This window comes from Vanacampus margaritifer, chromosome 17 (genome assembly GCF_051991255.1).
Source record: "Vanacampus margaritifer isolate UIUO_Vmar chromosome 17, RoL_Vmar_1.0, whole genome shotgun sequence".
Classification (NCBI taxonomy): Eukaryota; Metazoa; Chordata; class Actinopteri; order Syngnathiformes; family Syngnathidae; genus Vanacampus; species Vanacampus margaritifer.
The window spans coordinates 13,145,852-13,169,993 of NC_135448.1; the positions used below are offsets into that span (position 1 = coordinate 13,145,852).

General features: G+C 43.0%; 2 protein-coding genes across 3 annotated transcripts; one reads left to right on the forward strand and one right to left on the reverse strand.

Moving 5' to 3' along the window:
• Nucleotides 1-1,573: 1,573 nt before the first annotated feature.
• Nucleotides 1,574-20,282, reverse strand: LOC144037020 (zinc finger protein 516-like). 2 transcript variants are annotated; one of them, XM_077548127.1, is made up of 6 exons: nucleotides 19,653-20,282; nucleotides 17,876-18,057; nucleotides 5,649-6,973; nucleotides 3,324-4,445; nucleotides 3,186-3,250; nucleotides 1,574-2,579 (listed from the first exon to the last, which is right to left on the reverse strand). In XM_077548127.1, the coding sequence occupies exons 3-6, from the start codon at nucleotides 6,814-6,816 to the stop codon at nucleotides 2,529-2,531; spliced, it is 2,406 nt and encodes an 801-aa protein (XP_077404253.1). In that variant the 5' UTR covers nucleotides 6,817-6,973; nucleotides 17,876-18,057; nucleotides 19,653-20,282; the 3' UTR covers nucleotides 1,574-2,528. The 2 variants fall into 2 exon arrangements, with proteins under 2 accessions (XP_077404253.1, XP_077404254.1); XM_077548128.1 differs by lacking the exon at nucleotides 19,653-20,282 and having other exon boundaries at nucleotides 17,876-18,156.
• On the forward strand, nucleotides 19,299-24,124 carry LOC144037021 (relaxin-3 receptor 1-like). Its single transcript, XM_077548129.1, has 2 exons — nucleotides 19,299-19,866; nucleotides 20,954-24,124. The coding sequence occupies exon 2, from the start codon at nucleotides 21,011-21,013 to the stop codon at nucleotides 22,226-22,228; it is 1,218 nt and encodes a 405-aa protein (XP_077404255.1). The 5' UTR covers nucleotides 19,299-19,866; nucleotides 20,954-21,010; the 3' UTR covers nucleotides 22,229-24,124.
• The last annotated feature ends 18 nt before the right edge of the window (nucleotides 24,125-24,142 follow it).

Sequence of the window (24,142 nt, forward strand, 5' to 3'; positions counted from 1 at the left end):
AGCAAAAAAAAGTATTTCAAAGCCATGGTCAAAAAGATAGGGGAAATAAGTACCTTGATTTCAGGGGGAATTCATTCGCTTCAAGATGCAAGCCTGTGGACAAATTTAAAAGAAAGTTAAGAGTTGATTTTCGCTGAAGTTGTTCATGTGCAAAGGTGGCAACTTACCTTCTGCCAAACGGTGTTTTTCCTCCAGATTCTGGAAAGGGAAAAAGCACTTCGTGTTACTTAAGATCTTCCGTTTCCAAGTACCGTTGGAGTTTAATAACAAAGTTAGCAAATAGGTACTTTACTTACCGCGAGCATTTATTTCCAAACATGTCAAATAACGGCTCCGCATGTATCCTAAGAACATGCTGTGGGCATTCACTTCCATGACAAAAGGCCACGCGGTCGCCAATTTAACGCACCTGTGGACTGCATCTGTTAATCACCTGCCTACCTTTTTTTTTCTTCTTCTTTAACGCCACTTTTGCATACTAGCGCCACCCGGTGACCAGCGATGATAACTGCTTTTGTTTACTGTGTAAATGTTTGCGATTCATGACAAAAATAAATAAGTGAATCACATGATCACGAACTAATACCGACCGCTTCCTATTTTCACGTTGGCCAGGTGTTGCAGGTTCTGTCAATGCCATTGTGGGTCACTTTGGAAGCATCAGTCTTTCTCATTTATTTTCTGTTACGTCCCTCCGGAAGAACAACATATTTTGCCCCGCCCCCAGCACTACGCCACGACTAACCCTGCCTTCACGTGCTATCGGAAAAATGGATCTTACCACACAGAAGCTCCTAATTACGACCGTGTTCTGTTCATGGGATGTTGTTATAGCAAATTTGTGTATGCTACGCAATTGTGTATATTCTAAAACAACCTGCTGTGCTAGCGGACGTTAACGCCTTTATAAGTGTTAATATTTCTTGCCATTCACAAATCCTTCGGCGCTCTAGTCTACGCCATGTTGAAACTTGAATAGTTCTCTCAACTCGAAAACTCTGGTGTCAAAGTTGTCCAGTAAAAAATACGACATTAGGGGGCATTCACGTGCAATTTTCTACTCAACGTGGTATTTACCATTATTTCGATACCACATGAATGCAGCATAAATAATGGGATACATACCACGGACTTTCGACTTCCGGGTTTTACACATCAGCGCCGTTTCCGGCTAATGCCACTCCGGCAAGTTAAAAACTTCCCATTTTATATATTCATGTGGGCACGTGTCATTTTATATTTAAACCAACGTTTTAAATACAATTGAAGGGATCTAAGGCGTTTTTAGGTTGTATAAAGCATTTTATGCTAAGTTCTTAAGCTTGTTTTTAAGACATTTAAAGACATGCATGCATGCTTCTAAATTCTTTGACATGACATACATGAGAAACATTAAGAACAAAAATATCTACATTTATAGTAAGGCACTTTTAAGCAAGCTTTATGCATTTTTTAAAACTTTTTTTTTTTTTTTTACGCTTCCTCTCTCTGGGGAGGGCTCACTGACTGGGGTGTCGTGTCTCGAGTCGACAACCTTGTACTTGTGGAGAGGGGCACATAAATACTACTTCAGTATACACAACTTGAAGAAGCTTTTTATTTTTAATATCTTTCTTTGAGCATTTTGAACTACAAATATCAAGTACTTAAAGAGTGTTTCAATTCCACTTGGAATAACCAGAAACAATATTAACTATCGTGTACAAATTATAAAAAAAAAAAAAATAATGATTACAATATTTAAGTCAGTACCCGTCGCTCGTGTCCCACAAATTTGATGGCTTCTTGTTTTGGTACAAACACATTTTGTCTATGGGACATAAATACAAAACTACAAGTATAAACACACTACATAAGTCTGCAAACAAGAGAGACAAAGAAAGGAATGACCCCCCAAAAAAAAAAAAAAAAAAAAAGAAAAAGTCTTTGGACCTGAACTTTTCCTGGAGACATATCAAAGCCTGCAAGGTTGCGAGATTTCATTTCAGAGATTCAATTAGTCAGTTTGCATCATTCATTCTTTGGGTCCTTGTGAAAACTTTTGTCGCCATTGAAGATGAAACGCTAATAGGGCGCAAACAAGTCAAGACTCCACCATTGAATTCATCCGGGGCTGTTTATGTGCTGCTATTTTGGTTAGTAAGAGTTCAGGTGGATTGAATGATAATCGCTACCATTTAACGGAGAGTCAGCCGCTATTTGAGGAAATACGGTCACGTTTAGTGTTTCTGGTGGAATATGATATGATCCTAAGGTCTTTTTTTTTTAATGTTGAAAATGTTCGATTCTTTGTGAATAAATAAAATTATTCCATCGTAGACAAAAAAAAGAAGCACAACCCATAGCGATGAAAATGCAAAATCGTCCCCAATTCTTTCCTCCTGAACTTCTTATTTAATTTAAAAGCGTAACTCTCAGAAATGAAGCGAGTGCTGATGAGTCCACCTTATGACATTTGCATATGTTGTGCCTTGAGTTAAGTGTTTGAGTCTTTTTCTTTGCCAGGAAGTCATGTGACGGGGGTGTCTTCACGTTCCTTTATGGAGAGACCCTGAGGTGGAGGTGGAGCGGCTGGTCACCTGTGAGAAGACAAGTTCAACTTGATGACGTGGATAATACAATTACACACACCCCCAGTTATAAGATATTCGAGAGTGGATCTCAAATAGATTTCCTACATTGACATGGATGGAAATGCTTCTTTATTGAGTCAATTGGTGAGGGGAGGGGAACTCAAATATGTCCAATTAATATCACGTTGCAGTAACGAACTCTCCACCAGAGGGTGCTGTTACTCCACAAAACAAATCAACAGCCTTTTTCAACAAGTTGAATGTTATTCCAAAGCGATTAGATTAAGTTTAATGTTCATTAAACTTAATGGAATGCACTTTGGATGAACTTAATTGAATTGTGTGTTACCACTTGAGGCGTTTTTTTTTTTTAAGTTGGTCAACAATTCTCTTTTTAGAATATAAAAATTATTCCAACATCCTAATCATCTTATTCTGACTAAGCACAGTACATGTTCCAGAAGTTACTTATGCTTTAAGTCAAGGAAATACAGATAAGAACTTGGCAAAAATATCTGTCCCCAAAAAACAGACAATGCAAGCGCAAAAGCCAGAAACAGGATTTGGCGGAGCCGCTAATGATGATAAAGTGTACGGAAAGACCAAACGTACCTGTTTGGAAGCTTCCGAGGAGGAATGGACTTCATTTGCAAAATGTCCGTTGAGCCGCAACATTGCTGCAAAGAGATGAAAGAGTTTTGCAAAGGTCATAGACAACATGAAGCAAGTTTGTGTGAAGGTGCTCCTCACCCTGCGGGTCCAGCCTGGGGTCCACGAAGCCCCAGTGCTGGTAGAGAGCCGCCAGCTCGTGAGGGCTGTAGCTCTTCAGGAGGCTCACCAAGTCAAAGTCGGCGGGCGTGTCTGCCGCCGCCGCCGCCGCCGCTGCCGTGCTCTTGGCCTGAGCGTAAAGCAACGGTTCCAAGTAGGCCCGGTGGCCCCACATGCTCATGGCGGCCCACAGGTCGGCCCCGGCCCCAGCCCCGGCACCGGCACCGGCACCTTTGGGGCTGGGAGAGGGGAGCCTCTGCGGGTGGCGTCGATCAGAGTTGGACGACGCCCCGCCGTGACTCAACATGAAGCCCAGCCCCTCTTTTGGGAAGTTCCCCTCCGCCGCCGTCCTTCCGGACGAGCTGGCTTTGCTGGCGCTGTCCGCCGAGCGCTTCTGCTCCGACTTCGCCTTCCCGCGTGAATCCGGAGTTTTGGCGTCCTTCGCTGGAGGTCTGGACTTGGCGCCCGATTGGCTCTTAGCGGCCGGCTGCTTGGTGCCGCTGCCGGCCGGCGGTTGCGTGCGCTGACTTCTGGGCGCGGGCAACGTCGGGCAGTCTTTCCCTTCGAGGAACGGCGGGGGTCCTGTGCGCCTCCATCGGGAGGTCTTTGGACCCCGGGCGCCGTTGGCGGACGGCGCCCACTTGGGGGCCGCCGAGCTGCCGTTGCCCACCTTGTGCGAGACCCGCTGATGGATCCAAAGCACCTCGGGGTAGCAAGTGGCGTGGGAGCAATACGGGCACTGATGCCTCGGCAGGCCTTCGCTTTTAACCAAATCCTGACCTTTATTGTCCGCCAGTCCCGACAAGTTAAGAAGATTGCCTACGTCGCCGCCTGCCTTGGCATCTCCGTCGTCCAACTTCTCTGTTTTGATGTCCAACTCACCAGGCAAGCCGGGGTAGGGGTTCCAATATGGCTGACAGAGCAACGCGCTCCTTTTCCTGAGGTAGTCCACGTAGCGGGAGGCCTTGGAGCTACTTCGGCCGGCCGCTTTGTCCGAAGCCGCGCTGGGTTCGCTGTCCTGGTGCTGCGCGCGCACGTGAGAGCCGAGTAGTGAGGCGTCCGCCGCGTGGAAGTCGCAGTGCTCGCACAACAAAGGCTTTTCATCTGCAGGGAAGAAACGTGTCAAACATGGAGACGCCGATGAAATCAAAGTTCCTTGATAAATGACAATATCATCTATTGATGAAGACACTTTTCCACAGTATTTGCTGCCATTGGAAAACTAGATATATTTATTTGAAAAACAACAATTAGTTCATCATTGATTTAGGCGGGAAATTCATTTTGCAGAGCAAGGTTAATGAATGCCTGCCGTGTTAGTAAGACATTTGCTGTAATTTCACTATGCTCCACAAGAGGTCTCCATAGCAGCAAGCATGTAGCATTAACGCCTAATCTTATTTTTTTTTTATCTTTTGTCTAACATTTGCGTATTTTTCATCTAATATGTTTATATTGTTTTTTGTGTGTGATATTTTCGTTTTTTCCCTCCAAATATATTGAATTTTATGCTGATATGTTAGTATTTTTGTTCATTATTTACCACAATGATTTTTTTCTTCTTTGGTCAGATTAGCGTATGCATCAAACTTTTCTTCAATTTTATTTTATCCTGATGTTTGGATTTCTTTACATTTGGGTCTGACATCAAATATTTTGCATTTTGGTCTAGTAATAATTTGGGTAATTTATTTTAATAACTTTTCCAATTTTTCGTCTAATATGGCAAAAAAAGTCCAATATTTATCTCTAATATCTGTGTATTCTTTTTGTCTAATATTTATTCATTTAGTATTTTATTATTTGGTATGTTACCATTTTGTAACAGTAATATTTTTCTGTTCCTTAAATTATTTTTCAGCTAACATTTTTTAGTTTTTATAAATATATTAATGAGTTATTCCCCCCTAATGTTTGTGCTTTTTTTTAAATGGATTATGAGTGTATTATTTGATCTAGTATGGGGTGGTGCAAAAGGAGGTATACAGTTATAACAAAACAGAAAACAAAATACTTAAAAGTAAAAAAATAAAATATATATATAAAACAAAAAATTTCCATTAATTTTTTGCTGTTTTGCATTTATTTTTGTTTAAATTTTACAATAAGTATTTACAGTTTTACTTCTTTTTTCTAACTGTACTTTTGCACCCCTCTTTAATAGACAAAATCATACACAAATATTAACACCCATAGAAAAAGCACAAGTACGGAAAATAATTGAGCCCAAAAATGGACATATACTGTATACATTTTGACCCCATGTGCCTTTTTGTCTCATATTTTGTATTATTAAGTATTGCTTACCTTCCTGCTTGTGATTCCTGTTGGCGTGTTTGTCTTTGATGGTTCTGTGTTGCAGCGCCTCGTAGAAGGCTTGCCCGAGTCCATTCAACAAGATGCGTTCTTTCTGGCAGCTCTTCTTGTCCGCTTGCTCCAGGCCGGTGTCGCCCTTCTTCTTTTTGGCGCCGGGAGCAGCCGCGTCGATGGGCTTCCTCTTCTTCTCCGGCTTGGCGGGGACGTATTCGCCCTTCGCCGTATTATACGCCGCCTCGGCGCCGGCGAGTCGGTCCTCCCAGCCGAGGCCTTTCTCCGCGGCTTCCGCCAGGCGCCCCCTGGTGGCCAACTGCCAAGCCTGGTAGCTGCACACAGGATCCAACTCTGGGATTCTCCAGTCCAGATTTCTGTCCGCCTCGTCCGCCTTCGGTGCGACGCGGGTGAGGCCGAGGCTTTCCAAAAAACGGTTCTTGGTCACCTGCGAGGCCTGGAGGTCTTGCGGCGCGCTGTGGCAGGGTTTGTGCAACCTGTCGTGTAAGCGCAAGGTCTTGCAGTCCGCGAAGAAGTGGCCGCACTTAGCGCAGAGCTCATAGAGGCACTCGTCGTTGGCGAGCGCGGCGGGGTCTTGCGGCACGTCGTTGACGGTGGCGGGCGTCTGGTCGCTTTTGCCGCCCCGCAGCTGCGCTTTGACCCGGTGGATGCGCATGTGGCTCTGCAGGAACCACGCCTGGCGGAAGCGACGGCCGCAGATGCGACAGCCGTGGTCCTGAGAGCTCCGGTGCCGCTTCATGTGCGACTTGAGTAACGGCGCCTGGGGGAAGTCTTGGCCGCAGATGCTGCAGTAAAAGGGCCCGGAATCGGGTCCGTCAACCTCCAAATCTTTTTCTTTTTTCTTGCTTGGTTTCTTCTTTAGCATCTCAGGAGTGTCCGGTTCCGCCTGCTGGTCTCTGAGGCCAAACAGGCCCAGCTTGTGGCTCCGGATGTGCGCCTTGAGCGTTCCCTTCTGCGCCGTCCGGTGGTCGCAATAGGGGCATTTGTACGGCTTCTCGCGGGTGTGCCGCCGCATGTGTTGCGACAGCGAGCTGAGGAGCGGGAAGCTGCGGCCGCACACGCCGCACGTGTGGCCCGAAGCCGCGTCTTCCTCCATCTCGGAGTCTTTCGGCGCCGCTTCCTCCTCCCGCATGGCTTTGGCCTCCATCGATCGCTGGTCCTCAAGTGTTGCTAGTGTGACTTTGCCAACAAGGTTGCGTTCAGTGAGCTGGTAGGTCGTCTGAGAAGATGTGGAAAAATGTGGAATGCATCACTGCTTCGGGGTCATCCAGCCAGTCTTTGCCGATCTGCAGACTCAAGTCAACCTGAAACACAACATGATTAGAACGGTTAGTCTGTTTCCAAAATTTGAAGTACTCATTGAAGTACAATGCAATCTTCATCACCAAGTGCAAAAACAAACCCTCTGCTTGTGTCTTAAAGTGTTTACATAAGATTCTTTCATGTACTGTGTCATGGTTGTCAGCCATTTTCAGCTCAGCCATGTACCATCACAATGCTAGGTAGCTACATGTTAGCATCACTGCTCACTGATTTTAACAGAATTGTGCTTGTTTTAACCTTAGACCGCTTTTGCTTTCTAAATAAGAACTTTGAACACACAAGACATAATTACAGCTAAATAAAACTATTCGGTACAGATTATTAAAGGTGAGGTCTTTGGTTTTCACTAAGAAATAAACACTTCTTAAACACTGGATGTATACACGTCATCCTTCTCAATCAACACCTCTGGGCTGTATTTTGCCATTTTGTTGTGTTTTGCCACGAGAGGGACGTTTGTGGGCGGAAAGTCTATGTTTACCCCTCCAGCCAATCACAGAATGGGGGGGGCGTGTCGCGGAGTCCGTTTTGAATTGGTTGTTCAAAAGACCACACCTTTAAAAAAAACAACAACAAAAAAACATAAATTTTACTTATAATATTTGTGTATCCATCCATCATCCATCCATTTCTTAACCGCTTATTCCTCACAAGGGTGGCGGGGTGCTGGAGCCTATCCCAGCTGGCGTCAGTAGGTGAGGTAAACCCTCAACTGGTTGCCAGTCAATCCAGGGCAATATTTGTGTATTTTTCTAATATATATTATTAAAACAATTTTTTAAACCACATTAATTCTACTTTTAATATTTGTGTATTTTTCTAAAATGTATTTTATTCTTAATATATATTTTAAATTCCCCCCCCAAAAAATTATTTCTAATGTGTAACGTATGTTTTTACCCCCTAAATACATTTGTACTTATTATTATTTTTTGAAAATATATATTTTTTTCTTCTTCTAAAGTGTTTTTTATTGATCAGAATCACATCAATCAGTTTTCTATACATACAGTATGTAAAAACAAGGACTCATCATTATTTATGTATTATTTTGACTAATTTTTTGTTATATTTTTATTGGGGGGGCGGGGGGAGGGGGATCAATAATCAGCAATCAACTATTCTTCACAATCAATTGATGGTCCAATGGATTTACAACCCCTTTCCAAGAACCCGCCTGTTCTTTATTGTTGTTTCTACTCGGTTTCACTAGCAGCACATCCCATAACAAATAGGGGGGAAAATAAGCACAGGCTCGGCACTGACAATCCATTTAGGACAATTTGCAATTACAGAGGACTCGGGTCTAACCTTTGTCCCTCCCCAGTGGAGAGGCGCCTGTCTGCATGTATTACAGCGCCAGCCTCTGTCCAAATTGAGTGTGTGAGGCCAAGCATGAAGAGACGTATTCATTCCTGGGCCAATGAGGATGGGCCCTGAGGGTCAGCGCACTCTAATTCACGATCAATAATCCATTATGACCTAACTTTGGTGAGCACAGAAACGCACACTTTTTTACGCTGGAGCTAAGTGCTGACATGACAGTCTCGTTTGGTGCCGGCATGTTAAACGTGGCTGTTTAATGAATGACTTGAATGCTTTCTGTGTCGCCTTTTCAAAAATGAGGTTTAAGTAGCTCGGAGACACGTGCTCGTGCGCACAATGGTGCCTGTTCTGAATCGGGACGGACATGTGACCGGGACAAATACACGCCGACTCTTTTTTGGGAGGGGGGGTTTTCTGCGAAAGAACGTATTCTCCGCCATCCAGGCAGTAAAAAGTAAAACCTGCTATTGTGTCGGCCGCACCAGAACTGTCACATCGCTTCACGTCTGGGCCCCCCGAGGAAGGGGGTGGGGTGGGGGGGCATTGTTCAAGCAAGAGAGGCCATGGCCTGCGTGTCGCCGCAAGAACAACAGACGACGACGACCGGCCTTCGTCCGTACTTGAGTGCCACGAAGGAGATTTTTTTTTTGCCGGACGTGGCAGGTGTTTGCAGACGCCGTCGGATTAGCGTACGGCTAATGTGGCACGCTGCCCTCCGAGAAGGGGGCAGGGAGGATGCGCACGGGAAACTGGAGGGCGGCTGGCAATTAGGGGGTTAAGGTTAAAGCACAATGGGGATGAAGTCAACAGATGGGAATAAACAGGCCATCAGTCTGGAGGGGGCTTCGCCAGCACAGCGCTTAAGAGCCTTTAAAAAAAAAAAAACTCCTTAATATGCCTTAAATGTCGAGCTGACGTGCGACTTCAAGCAACATCAAACGATTAGCTCTGGTTCAACTTGAAAGGGGTTCAAACAGTCAAAGCCAAAAAGTGTGCATTAAATACATATTCGGCCAAAGCCGATCGTGACTAAATCTTGGTCAACTTCCTAAAAAAACAAGCGGAAATTAATGATCTGTTTAGCAGAAGTGGGCATCATCCTGAGATGGCAAAAAAAAAACGTTTTTTTTTGTCAAAATATGACTTAGATCATTATTTTAAAAGGGTGACGATACATTTGTCTGTTTGTGATAACGGGCAACCCGGGTGCAGATGTACACTGCAGCGTTAGATTCTCACACGAGCAGCTAGCCGGTTAGCTGCCATATGTTTGTCACACAAAAGTCTATCAAGCATGTATGTTAAATCTCTTTTTTTACACATCCGAAATTAACTCATTCACTGCCATAAATTCATTAAAAAAAGGAAAAGATTATTAAAAATAAGGGGCAAGAGGCGATTAATTTTTTTTAAAATTTTAATTAACCACATGACCTCACTAGTTAACTCAAATGTCAAATCTCTAAATGTACAATAAAAAATTCTAGGTTTTCATACTCTTGTTAACAAAAGTGGGAACAAATTTGAAACTAATGGAAATAGTTCAAATGAATTTTTGACGTCTACAGCCGTCAATGGCAGTGAATGAGTTAAACAAACCAATTTAAAACAAAGCCTGTGCAGTCCGTAAAGCTTTTTGAATGGACACAGTTCGGACTGTGGAACAAACTCTTCCAGATTTCATCTTAAATACAAATGTTTTCTAAAGTCGCCCAAATGGGTTTGTGGTCAACCTCCACTGTATTCCTGAATATGTCAAATTAATTGAAAAGAAAAATATTGAGATGAAGTAAATGCATGTGGCTGTACGTTTACATTTTTGAGCTATACTTAGGAAATATTATGAATGAGACTTAGGTTGTTTGTTGAGTGCATTCACAATAAAGACGAGGAGGAAGTGGACTCTTATCTCGCGATGGCATCTGCCAAAGCAACTGATCCGAACAAACGAAAAAGAAAAATATTTCCACCCGTAATGTCCAAGTATGCATGACAAACGTAAGGCCCTTTTTTTCCCCGCTCCCGTTGCTCGTTTGTGTCCTTTTCACCCTCTTGTACTAGTCGTGCCTTTGGAGGTGTGTAAAGTAATGTTGCTCCGAGGGGGAGGGGGGGCTGCGCTCCTATCTTTTAGAATGCCTCGCGCCCCTTTTCTCTCCCTTTTCTTTGGCAGATGAATAGGCATGTCCAGTCAGCTGTCCTCGCATTGATTCATCCTGACGTCCCACAACCAGCTCAGCACAAACTCCCCGTGGTTAGACGACCGTGTGCTCTCATGTGTGGATGTGTGTGTGAAGAGTGTGTCCCTGCATGAAAATAGCTACTGCCGGTGTGCGTGTTGCACCAAAACCGTGGGTGTAATTTCCTGCCAAGGACTAGAAATAGCATCGCCGCTGAATGTGATTTTTGCCAGGCATCCAAAATGGCCATTGTGGCTATTTTTAGAACCGCTTTTTAATTGTAGCGATAGCTTAGGTATTTTAACAAAATATCAATTGCTTTGGAGATGGAGGTCATCGAAATATTCCCAACAAGCGGCAGCAGCAGGCTTGTGCCAAAGCTACCGCTGACCGGAGAGCGAGCACGTGACTGTCCTTATGCTTGTGTCCAGAGCCGCATTCGCTGGCTCGCTAAGCCGCACCTCACATCTACTGTTTTCGGACCAATAATCCCGTCTGTTTTCATTCAAGCGGCACCAAACAAACCGACGTCCAGGCTTGTTTTGTGTAAAGAAAAAGACATTTGCCTCTCATTTTCAGATCATGTCTATGCCCAACACTGGTCATATCTTTTAGCGTCAAATTGGCGCTGCTATGTGAAAAACACTTATATCCATGTTTGTCTTTTTTTTTATTACATTTTTACGTTTTTGGGATGACACTGGATGCAGACATCCCAAATACTTAAAAATGTAAATAATGACAAAAATGGATGTAAGATTTTTTCACATAGCATTTATCTATGTCATCCCCCAAAAAAATGACAAAAATGGACCTGAAGTGTTTGTGACATAGTAGCGACTAGGGGTGTTAGAAATAAATCAATTCGGCAACATATTGCGATATTACAGCGCGCAATTCTCGAATCGATTCAATATGCGGCCGAATTGATTTGTCTTTTTATTCAACAAAAAGTCTTACTTGGGGTTAGGATTCACACATTAAGCATGGAAGAATGTTATATTAATGTAATATTAAGCCTTAATATTTGATTTCAGTGCTGACTGCAACCTGTTTGTTAAATGCAGTGGCTCAAGTTATAAGCCTGAATTTTCAGATCAATAAATACATTTTCATACAAATCTTACAATGTACATGTACAAGTTTACTGATTAGTATTTTCTAAATTTGAGTAAAAAAAAAAAAGAGAAGAAAAATCGCAATAATCAGTTTGTAGATTCGTATCGGGATCAATCGGTATCGAATCGTGACCTAGGAATCGAATCGCCAGGTAGTAGGCAATTCGCACCCATAAGTGGCGAAGGATTTTATGGCTTTTGTTTTGGGGTGTTACATTTCAGGTTCCAGCGTCTGATTGATTCCAACCCAAACGCGCTTCGGTCAGAATGATGAACAACAAACTGCAATAGAGAACACTGAAGACTAGCGAAGATGAACACAGACTAGCAAAAAATAATGGCGGAGAGGAGCAAACACTAGATGTGTTATGAGGTCTAGCAAAGCCTAGCAAAGATGATTAAATAAAAAAAACTACAGAAGACTTTGAGATTAGGGAGGCTGGACAAAGACCACAAAATAGCAAAAACTGCCAAAGGATCTCCTACTCTTAGCGCATGTGTTCGACTTGAGATGACCTCCAGCATACCACGCACCATCGTGAGTGTCTACCCCAAAACCTGATGTCTGTCACACTAACAATGCGCCAAAGAACATCCACACTGCTAAAAAAAATACCACAGTAGCAATTGTAGTAAAAGAAGAAACAGAAGCTAAGCTAACTGTTAGACTAACTTGTCTATTGTCATTGTGATGAAAGTCTTGTACATTTTTTTTTTTGTAATTAATCGCATGACTTCACTAGTTAACTCATGATTAATCACAAATTTTACATCTATTCTTAATGTACAATTAAAAAATTCTAGGTTTTCATAATCTTAAGAAAAGTGGGAAAAAAATGTTAAACTAATATAAATAGTTCAAATGAATTTTTGACGTCTATAGCCGTCATTGGCAGTGAATGATGATTCTACAAACACTCGACGCAACCAGTTACTTGTGTCCAGCAAAAGCACAAGCTTCGGCAATCTCCCTGATTGGCTATCGCCGTTTGGTGTCGCAATCACAGAGTCTGTGGTTCGGCCGACCAAAACGTTTGCCAGCAGAAATATTCAACAAGATTGCTGCATCCAACCGCTTTCTCTGCAAATTGGAAAGAAAGAGCAAAACAAGGCACAGGGTTCCGCTTAGCCTTTGTTGACTTTGATAGAGAGGGGGTTGGGGGTGGGGGGGGGCAACGTTCGTACTTGGGCAGATTGTCCACATAGGATTTACAGACATCTAAGAATTGGGCCTTTAATGACTTTGATCGCAAGAGGAAATCGCGCTACAGCCTCGCTAGCAGGTCAACACGTCAAATCACATGTTGTCATTGCTATATTTGGACATAGGATATTTTATCCCCCCCCCGTGTCAAATTAAGTCGCACTAATTAGTCCTCCCGCACCAGCAGTCCTCAGCTGGTTCCTCGAGCGATTTAGCAACAATGAAGCTGGTGTGGGCAAACAGCCTCATCTACCTAACAGATTAGACAGCCGCCAGCTCCGCAGTCTAACTTGTGCACATTTTTCCCCTCCACCCCCCACTACCCCCCCCTCGCCTTGTCCCAACCCAGTGTGTAGTTACACAACATACATAGGGATTATTACTCTTCACGGCACTAGGCAAGCTGCCCCGTGAGTGGCCTTTTATCATGAAATCAAAGACGTGTGAGGGGAAAAAAAAGGCAACAGCGTCAAACATAACATACACAACATTATTTCACATTAATAACGAGTATTTGGAGCATCGTTGGTGTTCCTGGCTAACTTTTCCCAAAATGTGGACCCCGATTCTCTTTTCACTGTGGATTGGCTGGTGTGGGAGACACTGGTGTATAATCTGCGGGCATTAACTTGCTCTCTAAAAAAAGCACTCTCAACAGGGATTAGATTATCGCGGCAAGGTCAGCATCGACTCGCCGCCGCCGTTTCTCTCGGTGGCGCTCTTTTGCCTTCTCGGTTTGACCGTTCAACCCCCCCACCCCCCTCCCGGACAGATGTACCGGTGTGTTTCGACATTGCCGCTGGTTTTAGTGGGGAAAATAAGAAACAACACACAGCATTTTATTATGGATTAAATATGCAGGATGTTGTAGGATTTAAGATGATGCCGGTTTTTCAACATGGTAGTGAGATGAGATTAAAGGTGACATTTGATCATAACAAGTGTGAACTGTCCGAAACAAAGACGAGCAAAGGTTAGCTTAGCCTGGCAAAATGAGTGAAAACTAGCAAAGAAGCGGCTAATAAAGACGTTAATGATTGGCAAAAATGTCTACCAAAAGGCTAGAAAACGTGAGAAAAGACTAGCAATGGGTGAAGACTGAGTGAATAAAAGTAAGGATGACAAATACTGAAAGACAAGTTGAAGTAAAAAAAAAAAAGCGAAGACTAGCCAAGATCTAAAATTCTGCCAAATAGTTTCTGATTTGCTAGCGAAATGTTAAAATTGTGAGTTTATGTCAGCTGTAACATTTCTAAGCATAAATAAACATGCCTTAACACAGATAAAATCAAATGGATTTTTGTTCTTTTTATTTGACTTCTCACATGACCTTGTCATAATCTTGCTCCTAGCATAGCTTTTGTGATGTAGCGGACAAACTCTACTATAGCTAGCTCATCTTCTAAAATGCCAACACGCGTCAAAATGTCCTTTTTTGCAAGCAGCGATCAAGGTAAAGATTGCGGCGAAGTAAAGCGATATGTGCTCGGCCATTTTGCCCTGCGGCAAAGCAGAAGAATGACAGCTGGCAGCAGGGTTCGGATTAGGTTTCCCCGTCGGGGCTACTGCATCTTTTACACCGCCCCGCTGCTCGGGAGTAGAATGGTGCTATAGTAACCCGATTCCCCCGCGCGCCCATCCAATCTCGTCTCGGCCCTCGACGGGGTTAAACAGAAGAAGGGATCGGCCGACGTCTTACTCATCATCGCCGCCACCTTCCATCTGGATTTCCTGCCTGTACTGTAGTTCTTGTACACCGTTTAAAAACAAAGCTTGAAACTCAATCGGATGCAACAGAACCAGGATAAAGATGCTAGATTTCTCTCAACATAATTTGGCACCTTAAAATTCCAACCACTTTGAAAACGAAAATGTTCCCCAAAAATATAGTTCAAAAACGTTTTGAAAATAATAAATGCACACTCATGAAATCTATTTCATCTTCAAGATCAAGAGCAGGTCCGCAGGCCTCTCATGTCGTCCTTAGGGCTAACTGGTACCCCGCGGGACACCGTGACGATACTTGATCAATCCAATGAGGGGAATTAAATGAAGCAAAGATAAGACCAGTTAACAAATATGTCAGCCACTAAGGATGGCCTTGCCCCCTCACATCTTCCTGTCTGTACCCCCCCCACCCCCACGCCCCATCCCCTGTCCAGACCCCTGACCCAATCTACATGATTAAATCATTTTTCTTTAGCCCAAATTTGGTCCCCCCCCTCGCCTCCCACCATCCCAAGCCTCCCCGCTCTCCCTCTCTCTCGTCTGCTAGATGGCGCGCACCCTCCTCTATTGATCGTCATGCTGAGGAGATTACCCTAATAGCTGGGATTACCTCCCCACATGTTGGGTTGGCAACATACGGCGGGCGGGGCGGGGAGAGGAGCACCGCGGATGAGCATGGAAAAAAGGAGGAAGCAAGGGGAGTTTAGGGTTTGTTATGCATTTTAAATGAAAAAATAATACAAAACTGATAGTACCTTGTATAATTAGCTCCGTTCATAAGACTGTTCACACGGGGCATTAAAGTGCCAACTGTTATGCCCATTTGCAAACCAAAACAGCAGCACATAAACAATCTCCCAGATGGATGAAAAGTGTGGCAATTTTAATAACATTAAAATGATTTGATTGACAAGGAGACAACGTCGTTAGCGATGATTAGCATTCCAATGGACTTTTTTTTTTAATGTATTTATTTTTTATATTACTATTTCCTTTTTATTTGGATACTTGAGTCATTTAGCCATTTTCAGCAGTATATTTTGTCTATAATTAATGTGATAACTTCATAATTTTTCAGGTACTGGTACAATTTTACCTTTAAAAACACATTTTTCCACTTCCTGTCGACAAATGATGACATCATGCGTGCTCTGGAAACAGTTAACGATCAATCGTGGCTGAGTTTGCCAACGTCACATGACCAAGCCCAGAAAACAAGTGAGCTGTGATTGGTCATTACCTTGTTTCCTGAGCACCTGTGATGCCATTTTCAGTCGACAGCAAGTGGCAAAATTAATTTGTAAAGGTATTAATTGTAAGTGAAAAATAAGGAAGTAAACACATTAACTCATTCACTGCCGTTGACGGCTATAGACGTCATAAATTCATTTGAACCATTTCTATTAGTTTAACATTTTTTCCACTTTTGTTAACAAGAGTATGAAAACCTAGAACTATTAAAGTCATGCGATTAATTCCAATTAAAAATGTTAATCACCTGACGCAATTAGAAAAAAAAACAAGATTCTTAAAAATTAGGGGCGTCAGGCGATTACATTTTTTAATTGTAATTAATCGCATGACTTCACTAGTTAACTCATGATTAAGCACACATTTTACATCTATTCTTAATGTACAATTAAAAAATGTTTGGTGGTCATAATCTTAACTAAAGTGGGAAAAAATGTTAAACTAATTTTTGACGTCTATAGCCGTCATTGGCAGTGAATGAGTTCATTACAGGCAAAATATGATCTTCTTACTGCTGAAAAAGGCTAAATGAGTCAAGTATCCCTTTAACAATTGTGCATTCAATGCCTCAAGAATTTCACAGTCACAAGTTACAAATGGACTCACTTTCATCTAGCCATGATGAATCAAAATATCCACTCAAAATGATGAAATTATTTAATAATGGCTTACAGACCTAGCGTGTAGCTGACTCCATTTTGCCTCCACTGCTTCAAGACATGATCAATCAACCGTCACTCAATGGATTGAAAAAGTTAACGATGGACCCTGCACATATCTTGTTATGAAGCTTTTTTTTTTTTTTAAGTCATAATGTGCTATGATGTACATGAGCTCGCCATGTACATACAGTTTGTTGTATATGCTTTTATTTTGCTTTGTTTGACTCTATCTGTAGTCAGGTCGGCTTTGCAGATGAGAATCTGTTCTCAGTTGTCATACCTGAATAAATAAAGATTGCCATATAGCTAAATTGTGATTAGCCTGCATTGCTTCAATGATACTTAAAAATGATGGGCTCATTATTATAACATATAGCCTGGAGGGATTTTCCTATATTTACAGATTTTGCCTTCAAGGCTACAAGATGTGCTTGCTAAATCGTTCCACACTGATCAAAGGCTAATTGTGTCCATTCTTCGTCCCCCAAAAATATCTGTATTGATCCATTAACAATGCAATCACTAATTGACGACTTCATTTCCATTGCCTCCAGTCTTGTCCTAGCATCAGACATAATTAATGCTTAAATTATGATTTACGTGTACATTACTGATGTATATTGCCTGGAGGAGAAGATGTATACATGAATCTATTTTGCCCGCATAGATTCGAATCATTAATCCCACTTAATATATTTGTCTTTCATATGAATTAACATTTGTTACTGATATGGAGGAAGGATGCATTTTATGTGGATGTAGCTGAAATGTACAACTCCATTTTGCTTCAAGACATTCATCAACAATCCCACACTGATCAAAGGATTATGCCTATTCCTAGTCCCCAAAGTGGTCTGAAAACATCTGTAGCTATTGATTATTCACAACGCATCAAATTGATGACTTTTTTTTAGTTGCCCCCCCCCCCCCTCCCAACCTTTATTTTTTGTATCATTTTAGCTGCTTCAAAGACCTATTAATAACATTTTGATGGGCCTCCTGTCCTGCTCGCTAATCCCTATTTAAGAGCCCCCACGCAAAAACAAGCAACACGACACATCATAACCGAGTCCCCCCCCCCCCCCCCCCCAAAACAAATGACACGATATTTCACTTTAACCCCATTTGACTTTCATGAAGGGCTTTCATGATATTTAAAAGAGATGCTGGAGTGGGTGGGGTGGGGGGTTCGAGACGAGGAATGCCCGTTAATCCACCGCTGATCCGCCACAATGGCAGCCTTGTTTGCGCCAACTTTGTTGATAAAATGAAGATGGACGAGGTTGAAGGCGGCAAAAGAGTGATGGAAGTCAAGAGGCGAGGAGGGGGTGGGGGGGGAGCTAGCTATTGTCCCGGGACATAGCGCGTACACAAAAAAAAGTGACAAGTAACGAACTCCCAACGAAAGTCTTCTTACCTCGCTTGAACGCGGATCCCGTCACAAGTCGTTCACAATGGCGACATACTTGCTGCTCTCTCAACTTTTGTCGCCGTCGTCGAAATCACGGCCGGGGTGGGTGCACCTGAGCCGGCCACGGTCCCTAGAAGCCAGCGTTGGTGCTGCCGCTGGTGATGGTGGCGGCGGGTGCCGTCTCGTTCCTGGAGGCGAGTGACGCGAGAGATAACGTTATTAACGTTAATAACAGGAGAGGCTGAGCATCTCCGCCTGGTGGCCGCGTGCGTGTGTGCGTGCGCACCACTATTACCCCACACCCCCACCCCACCCCCCAGCAAATAGACGGCGCCGGTGGTAGTGGAGGCTGGTCGCTTACTTTTTTTTAATTTATTTTTTAAAAAACTTTTTTTTAGACGGAGCCCGGTAAACAAACGTATTTCTTTTTTTTAATTATTATTATTAAAGAGTGCACCATTCATTAAAAATAAATAAATAATAATAATCGTGACGTCACTAAAGATTGAACCATGTCGATGGATTTAACACCACCGTAGAAGGTGACCATGAAATCCAGCAGATGGCGTCGTTATTAAAAAAAATAATAGTGTGATGAGTGATGATACATATATATATATATATATATATATATATATATATATATATATATATATATATATATATATAAATATATAATTTTAGCCCTCTGGGTCATTAATTACTTTTCTTCAAAAGAGAGAGAGTTCACATTTGACGTAAGATGACTATTAAATATCAGAAGGCCCAATTATGACGATTGATTTACAAATATTATAATAGACGCTTACACGACATGACAAAAAAACAGTGCATTTAATCATTTTAGCCTGTAAGTGACGGTATTTTTAAAACTTTATTTTCATATTAATTAATTCCAAGTTAATACATTTGCGCAAATCTTAAAAATAAAATCACATCATTGTGGGGTGTTCTGTAGAGAATTGACCTAAACCATTTTGGAATTAGGCTGTAATGTACATGATAGGCAGAAAGTGAAACAATGTGAATTTTATACGAGTAGTAAATTGATGTAAAATTAAACAAAAACATTTGGGGGACTAAAAGACAGCAGTTCAAAGTCGGTTTGCAGGGTGTACTTTATGGAGATGACTTTGTTTTGTTTTTTTTGACAAGGTGTCATTCATCAATTTGGCCACCCCCACCATCTTCTTCCGCCTGTTGCCGCTTAATCTCATTTGCTCATTCACCGCTGATGTTGTTTCCACTATCAACGACTGGTAACGATGACTCATTGCAACCACCCGACTAACCCCGGTGTATAAATAGAAAATAACCGCAGATTGCTTTGCACTTAAACTGACATTTTCCTTCATTTAAAAAAAAAAAGCCTCAAATACTTTATTTATAATATACACAGATCAAATATGAAATAAAAATGATCAATTTTGAGGGCCCGACCAGCAGTTTGGAAAACCCTGATGGGGGTAAATCTTCTATGTAAATCCAAAAGGATAAACTGATTCCAATCTCAACTTTGAGTTAATACATTAGCTAATTTAAAAGTTTTGTGAGAGTAAAGCATATTAATAATCAGAATCTACATTATGTTTCAAGCATTTTCAACCCGTTTTATAATAAATCTACAAAGTTTAGTAATATTCATGAAGAATCCTAATGCAGTAAAAGCAATAATTTGAAATTCGTCAATTAGTATAAAAAATAACATAAAAAAAAGGATTTCCAAAAGCAGAGCATTTCAAAAGTGAAACTCATATGCAATATGACAACAATATAAGTGCACCTGTATCTACAATTGCTCTTCCATCCTTGTGAGCGCGGTGGTCATACCAGGTCATTTCCAGTGAGTGAGAGGATGGGGTGGAGCGTCAACGCGGTGATAATCGCATTGTTGTCGTCCACCGACACGGAGATAAGTTCCACGTTGTGCACTGCAGCAGAACATTTGTGAGGGGGGAAGAAGAAAAAGAAAAAAAACACACAATCTGGATCATTTGGTAAGTTTTGCTTTCAATGGAATGCATGTGAAATTGGTTGTAATTGATTATTAGTCAAATGTATCTTTTTTTTCCTCTATACAAAGTGAAATAAATTGTAAAATGGGTCTAAGAGTTTTAAAAACATCAAGTGCATTGTTTTTGTTGTTTTGATTGGATAACTTTAATTTTGATTATTGCAATTGAGTCAAACGCAACAAACTGCAGTTTACCAAGTTACCGGTGATGGCAATAAGAAAGGTGTGATGCTAGCCATAGAACAGCAAATAGAATTTAGACACAGGAAAGGGTTAAATAATTTCAGCAGTCCAGATTGCTGCTCCCTCTTCGTTGCATGCCTGTTGAAGGGCAACGGGCTTCTTCTGTTTTTGTTTTTGTTTGTGGTTCAAGTCTTTGGAATTGAATTGAGTTTGACAACTAATCCTGTATAGCACTGTTTTGTTTTTATTTTGGCTTTTAATTTGAAACTTGCACACAAGACCATCTACTTCCTGTTTTCCAGCCAGTGTTGACCGTTTTTGTAAAAGAAAAAAATAAGACTTCAATAGTTTTTGACTTGTGTTGCATATTTGAGTCAACAGCTGTGTGAGCTTCTTGTGCTTGTTATATTAGGATGTAAATAGGATTAATTAAAAAAAAAAATCAGGATTAATGTAGAATTCTTTTCATAGGAAGACAACAAAATATATTGAAGATAATACACAATATTGCTGCTGATGAAAAAGACCAAAGCCTTGTCCGATATTCAAGTTTTGCTTTGCGCCATCTTGTGGCTTCCTGGTGCCAATAAGAACTACGTTGAAGTGAAGGCAGTAGCTAATTCAGTCCGTATTTTACCACCATCTGCACGTAATTAAAAAAAACCAGATGGGGGCAGGGCATAATGCACAAGATAAAAATGCTGTGGTTGTCAATTAACTCATCCGATGAGAGAAATCGTCTTCTTTGCCGATTAAATCAAATTAGCAAACCCTGCGTCTGACACTTGGGTGTAATTTGTTCATCTGACAAGGCTAATCCACTTATTTGCTCATAAAAGCGCAGCGCCTATTACGCAATAATATGTTTCCTCTTTCCTTCCACGCAGCCACAGACGACTGTCATCTTGCAGGCGGGCCGCCCGGCATCTGTAATCATCTGGAACATGTCCAGCAGCGACCACAAGAGAATGGAGTTTTTCCGAAACTTCCTCAACGGTTGCGGCGTGGACATGTCGTGCAACTCCTCGCACCTGCTGCTGCACCATAACGACAGCTCGTACACGGGCGGGCTGGAGCTGGCCGGGGACGGCTCGCCGTGGTTGCGGATCCTGATCTCGGTGGTCTACTTTGCGGTGGCCACGGCCGGCGTGGTGGGCAACCTCCTGGTCTTGTTCCTGCTCTACTCCACGCGCACCATCACCACGGGCACCATCAACTTCTTCGTCTTCAACCTGGCTCTGGCGCACCTCCTGTTCTCCCTGGCGTTGCCCTTCTGGGCGATGGACATCGCGCTGGACTACAGCTGGCCCTTCGGGGCGGCGACGTGCAAAGCCGTGTCGCTGCTCACGGGCCTCAACGTGTTCGCCAGCTGCTTCTTCCTCACCGCCATGAGCTTGACACGCTACTGCTACGTAGCCGCCGCGCTCAAGCCAAGGGCGTCGCCGTGCGGCGAGCGTTGCACCTCCCCGGCGGTCACCGCCCTCATCTGGGCAGCCGCCCTGGTGGCGGCGACGCCCCGAGCGGTGTTCGCCGACCTGCGTCGAGTGGGAAGCGGCAACGACACGGCGTGCCTGCTCCGCTTCCCGGACGGCACCGCCTGGTTGGGGATAAACCAGCTCCTGCGCGTGGTTCTGGGGTTCCTGCTCCCGTACGGCACCATCATCCTGTCGTACCTGCTCCTGCTACGCTTCCTCTGCCGCCACAAGCTGAAGGGCAGCAACTCCCGGCGGAAGGCTGACATCTCCAAGTCGGTGGCGGTGGTGGTGTTGTCCTTCTGCGCCTGCTGGTTCCCGTACAACATCCTCACGCTGTGGAGCGTCCTGATCCAGCTGGACATCGTCGACATCAGCCCCTTCTTCTATGGGGCGCAGACCTACTTCTTCCCACTGGCTAACTGTCTGGCCTTCACCAGCAGCTGCTTCAACCCGGTCATCTACTGCCTGGTGCGCAAGGAGTACCGAGCGGCCCTGCACAACATCATCTTCAAGTTGAACCTGGCCGTCATGTCCAAGATGCCTTACGCCGTCAACGCCGACGAGGGCTCGGAACAAGCGGGCCAGATGGCCATCCCCCTGAGCAACATGCCCAGCCAGACAAGCCAATCGGACCTGAGGCGATACATACCCCTGTCAACGCTCCCCACGGTAGTCTCCACTTTGTAGAGATACAGTCGAACCTTCAAATTCAAATCGAATGTCCCCATCGAGATCAAGTATATTTTGCAAGTCAATCCAAAACGGCAGTATCTGAAATAGTGGTTTAAAGTCAGAGGATCGAGTGGTCCAAAAATCTTCAAGATGAGCCTGGCCATATTGTCCTGCTGGGAGAAAGCGGACCAGTTGGTCATCGCCCTCAGCAACGAGCCAATCAGACTTAAGGCGGAACCTCCGGCCACGACGGCGATCATTGACTTTCATCAGAATTTCCACATTGAGATTTAAGTGGTTAGCATGTCTGCCACGTAATTCATCCGAATTCCAAACTGCGAGATAGCTAGCATAAGAGGCTAGCGTAGTAGTCGAAACTTCAGGCTACATCGTCCTCTTCCTTGCGGCAGTCACACACGAACCGAATCAAAGTTGAGTTTCAGAAATGTCCCATTGGTACCTGATCCATAACGGTTAGCGCGGTGGTCAGCGTAGCATATCTGAGTTTTCTGATTAGAATCCACAAAATGATGATGCTAGCAACTAGTAAAGAAAATGATTAGCACCTAGCATGGGAAGCTAACAGACATTCAAAACCAAATTTCTCTATTGAGATCAATTGTATTTGAAAACAAATACAAAAAAAACAACATGGTGGTCAGCGTAGCAAATCTGAGTTTTTTGATTTGAATCCACAAAATGGTAATGATGATAACTGGTACAGAAAATGGTTAGCAGCTAGCATAGCAAGCTAACATAGATGTTCAAAACAGAATTTCCCTATTGAAATCAATTGTATTTGGAATCAAATACAAAAAAAGCTACACGGTTCGGAGGTTCCGGGTTCCGGGTTCAAATCCTCCTGCATTTGGCTCCAACTGTTTGAGGACAAGTGGATGGACCCAGACCAAAACACACACAAAAAAACTCTACATTGTCATCACAGGTGACAAGCATATGGCAGCAAGCAAGCAAGCTAGTGAGAGAAGCCCACGTAGCGTTGACATCTTTGCTCAGTGTCCTCTCTTGTTGAACAGATGGGAGTCAAACGTGTGGTCACATGCACCGGTCCCAGACATTCCAAATTTGAATTCTTTGTTCACAAAAAGGCCTATCAAACAACCGGAAAGCAAAGATGGCATCTCTCCCCCGTCCTTTCCCCGCTGTAGAACTCTGCCCCAAACTAACATGAAAACAACATATTGAGCGAGATTTCTTCGAGGGATTTTGACCCGACTACGAAAAGGTCAAAATTGCCGTCTCTCCTCCACCTTGTGGGGCAACAGCACATTATGTCTATACTGCTACCAAAACAACAAAACAAAGTGTCACAAAAAGCCAGCAAAAGTTAATGTTGATCCTTTGATTGAGTGAGGTTAGGTGGGCTGATGTTGTAGACTTTGATCATATGTTTGACTGTATAATATGTACATACCTGCACATCGACTGGAGCAACAACTACTTCTGGATTTTCGGACGATAGCACAAACTGTGCGCAAATGTGCTCTACGTTTCCATGTCCATTCGAGGCCTCTTCTCTTTCTTGCTCCTGTTAATATTCAAGTTAGACAGTATGAGTGTACAGTTTGTATTATATTCAATCAGGGTTTTCCAAACATGGGAAAATATGTCAACACAAAGACATACAGTAGTATATAGCATTTTACTCCAAGACCATCCACAACGAACCCGCAACCCATTTTGGGCTTGGGCCACAATTAGGAAAATCCTGCATTAAACTGTAAAAAAAAAATGTAGAAATGATAAATCACTCCTATGGTGTCATTGTTATTTCATGTACATAACTGCAATGATCTGGAGAGGGATGAACTTAATGTTTTGCATAGATGAATTATGCATTGCAGACAAAGCCAGCAGTACTCACAAATGCCACATGGTGGTGCTGTTGTTCCTTCCTTTCAATCCTGT

Coding starts and splice junctions, on each gene's coding strand:
- LOC144037020 (XM_077548127.1), bottom strand. CDS start 6,816: ATGGAGGCCAAAGCCATGCGGGAGGAGGAAGCGGCGCCGAAAGACTCC. Junction 4,446..5,648: donor CAGGAATCACAAGCAGGAAG/GTAAGCAATACT, acceptor TCTTCCCTGCAG/ATGAAAAGCCTTTGTTGTGC. Junction 2,580..3,185: donor CCTCGGAAGCTTCCAAACAG/GTACGTTTGGTC, acceptor GTCTTCTCACAG/GTGACCAGCCGCTCCACCTC.
- LOC144037021 (XM_077548129.1), top strand. CDS start 21,011: ATGTCCAGCAGCGACCACAAGAGAATGGAGTTTTTCCGAAACTTCCTC.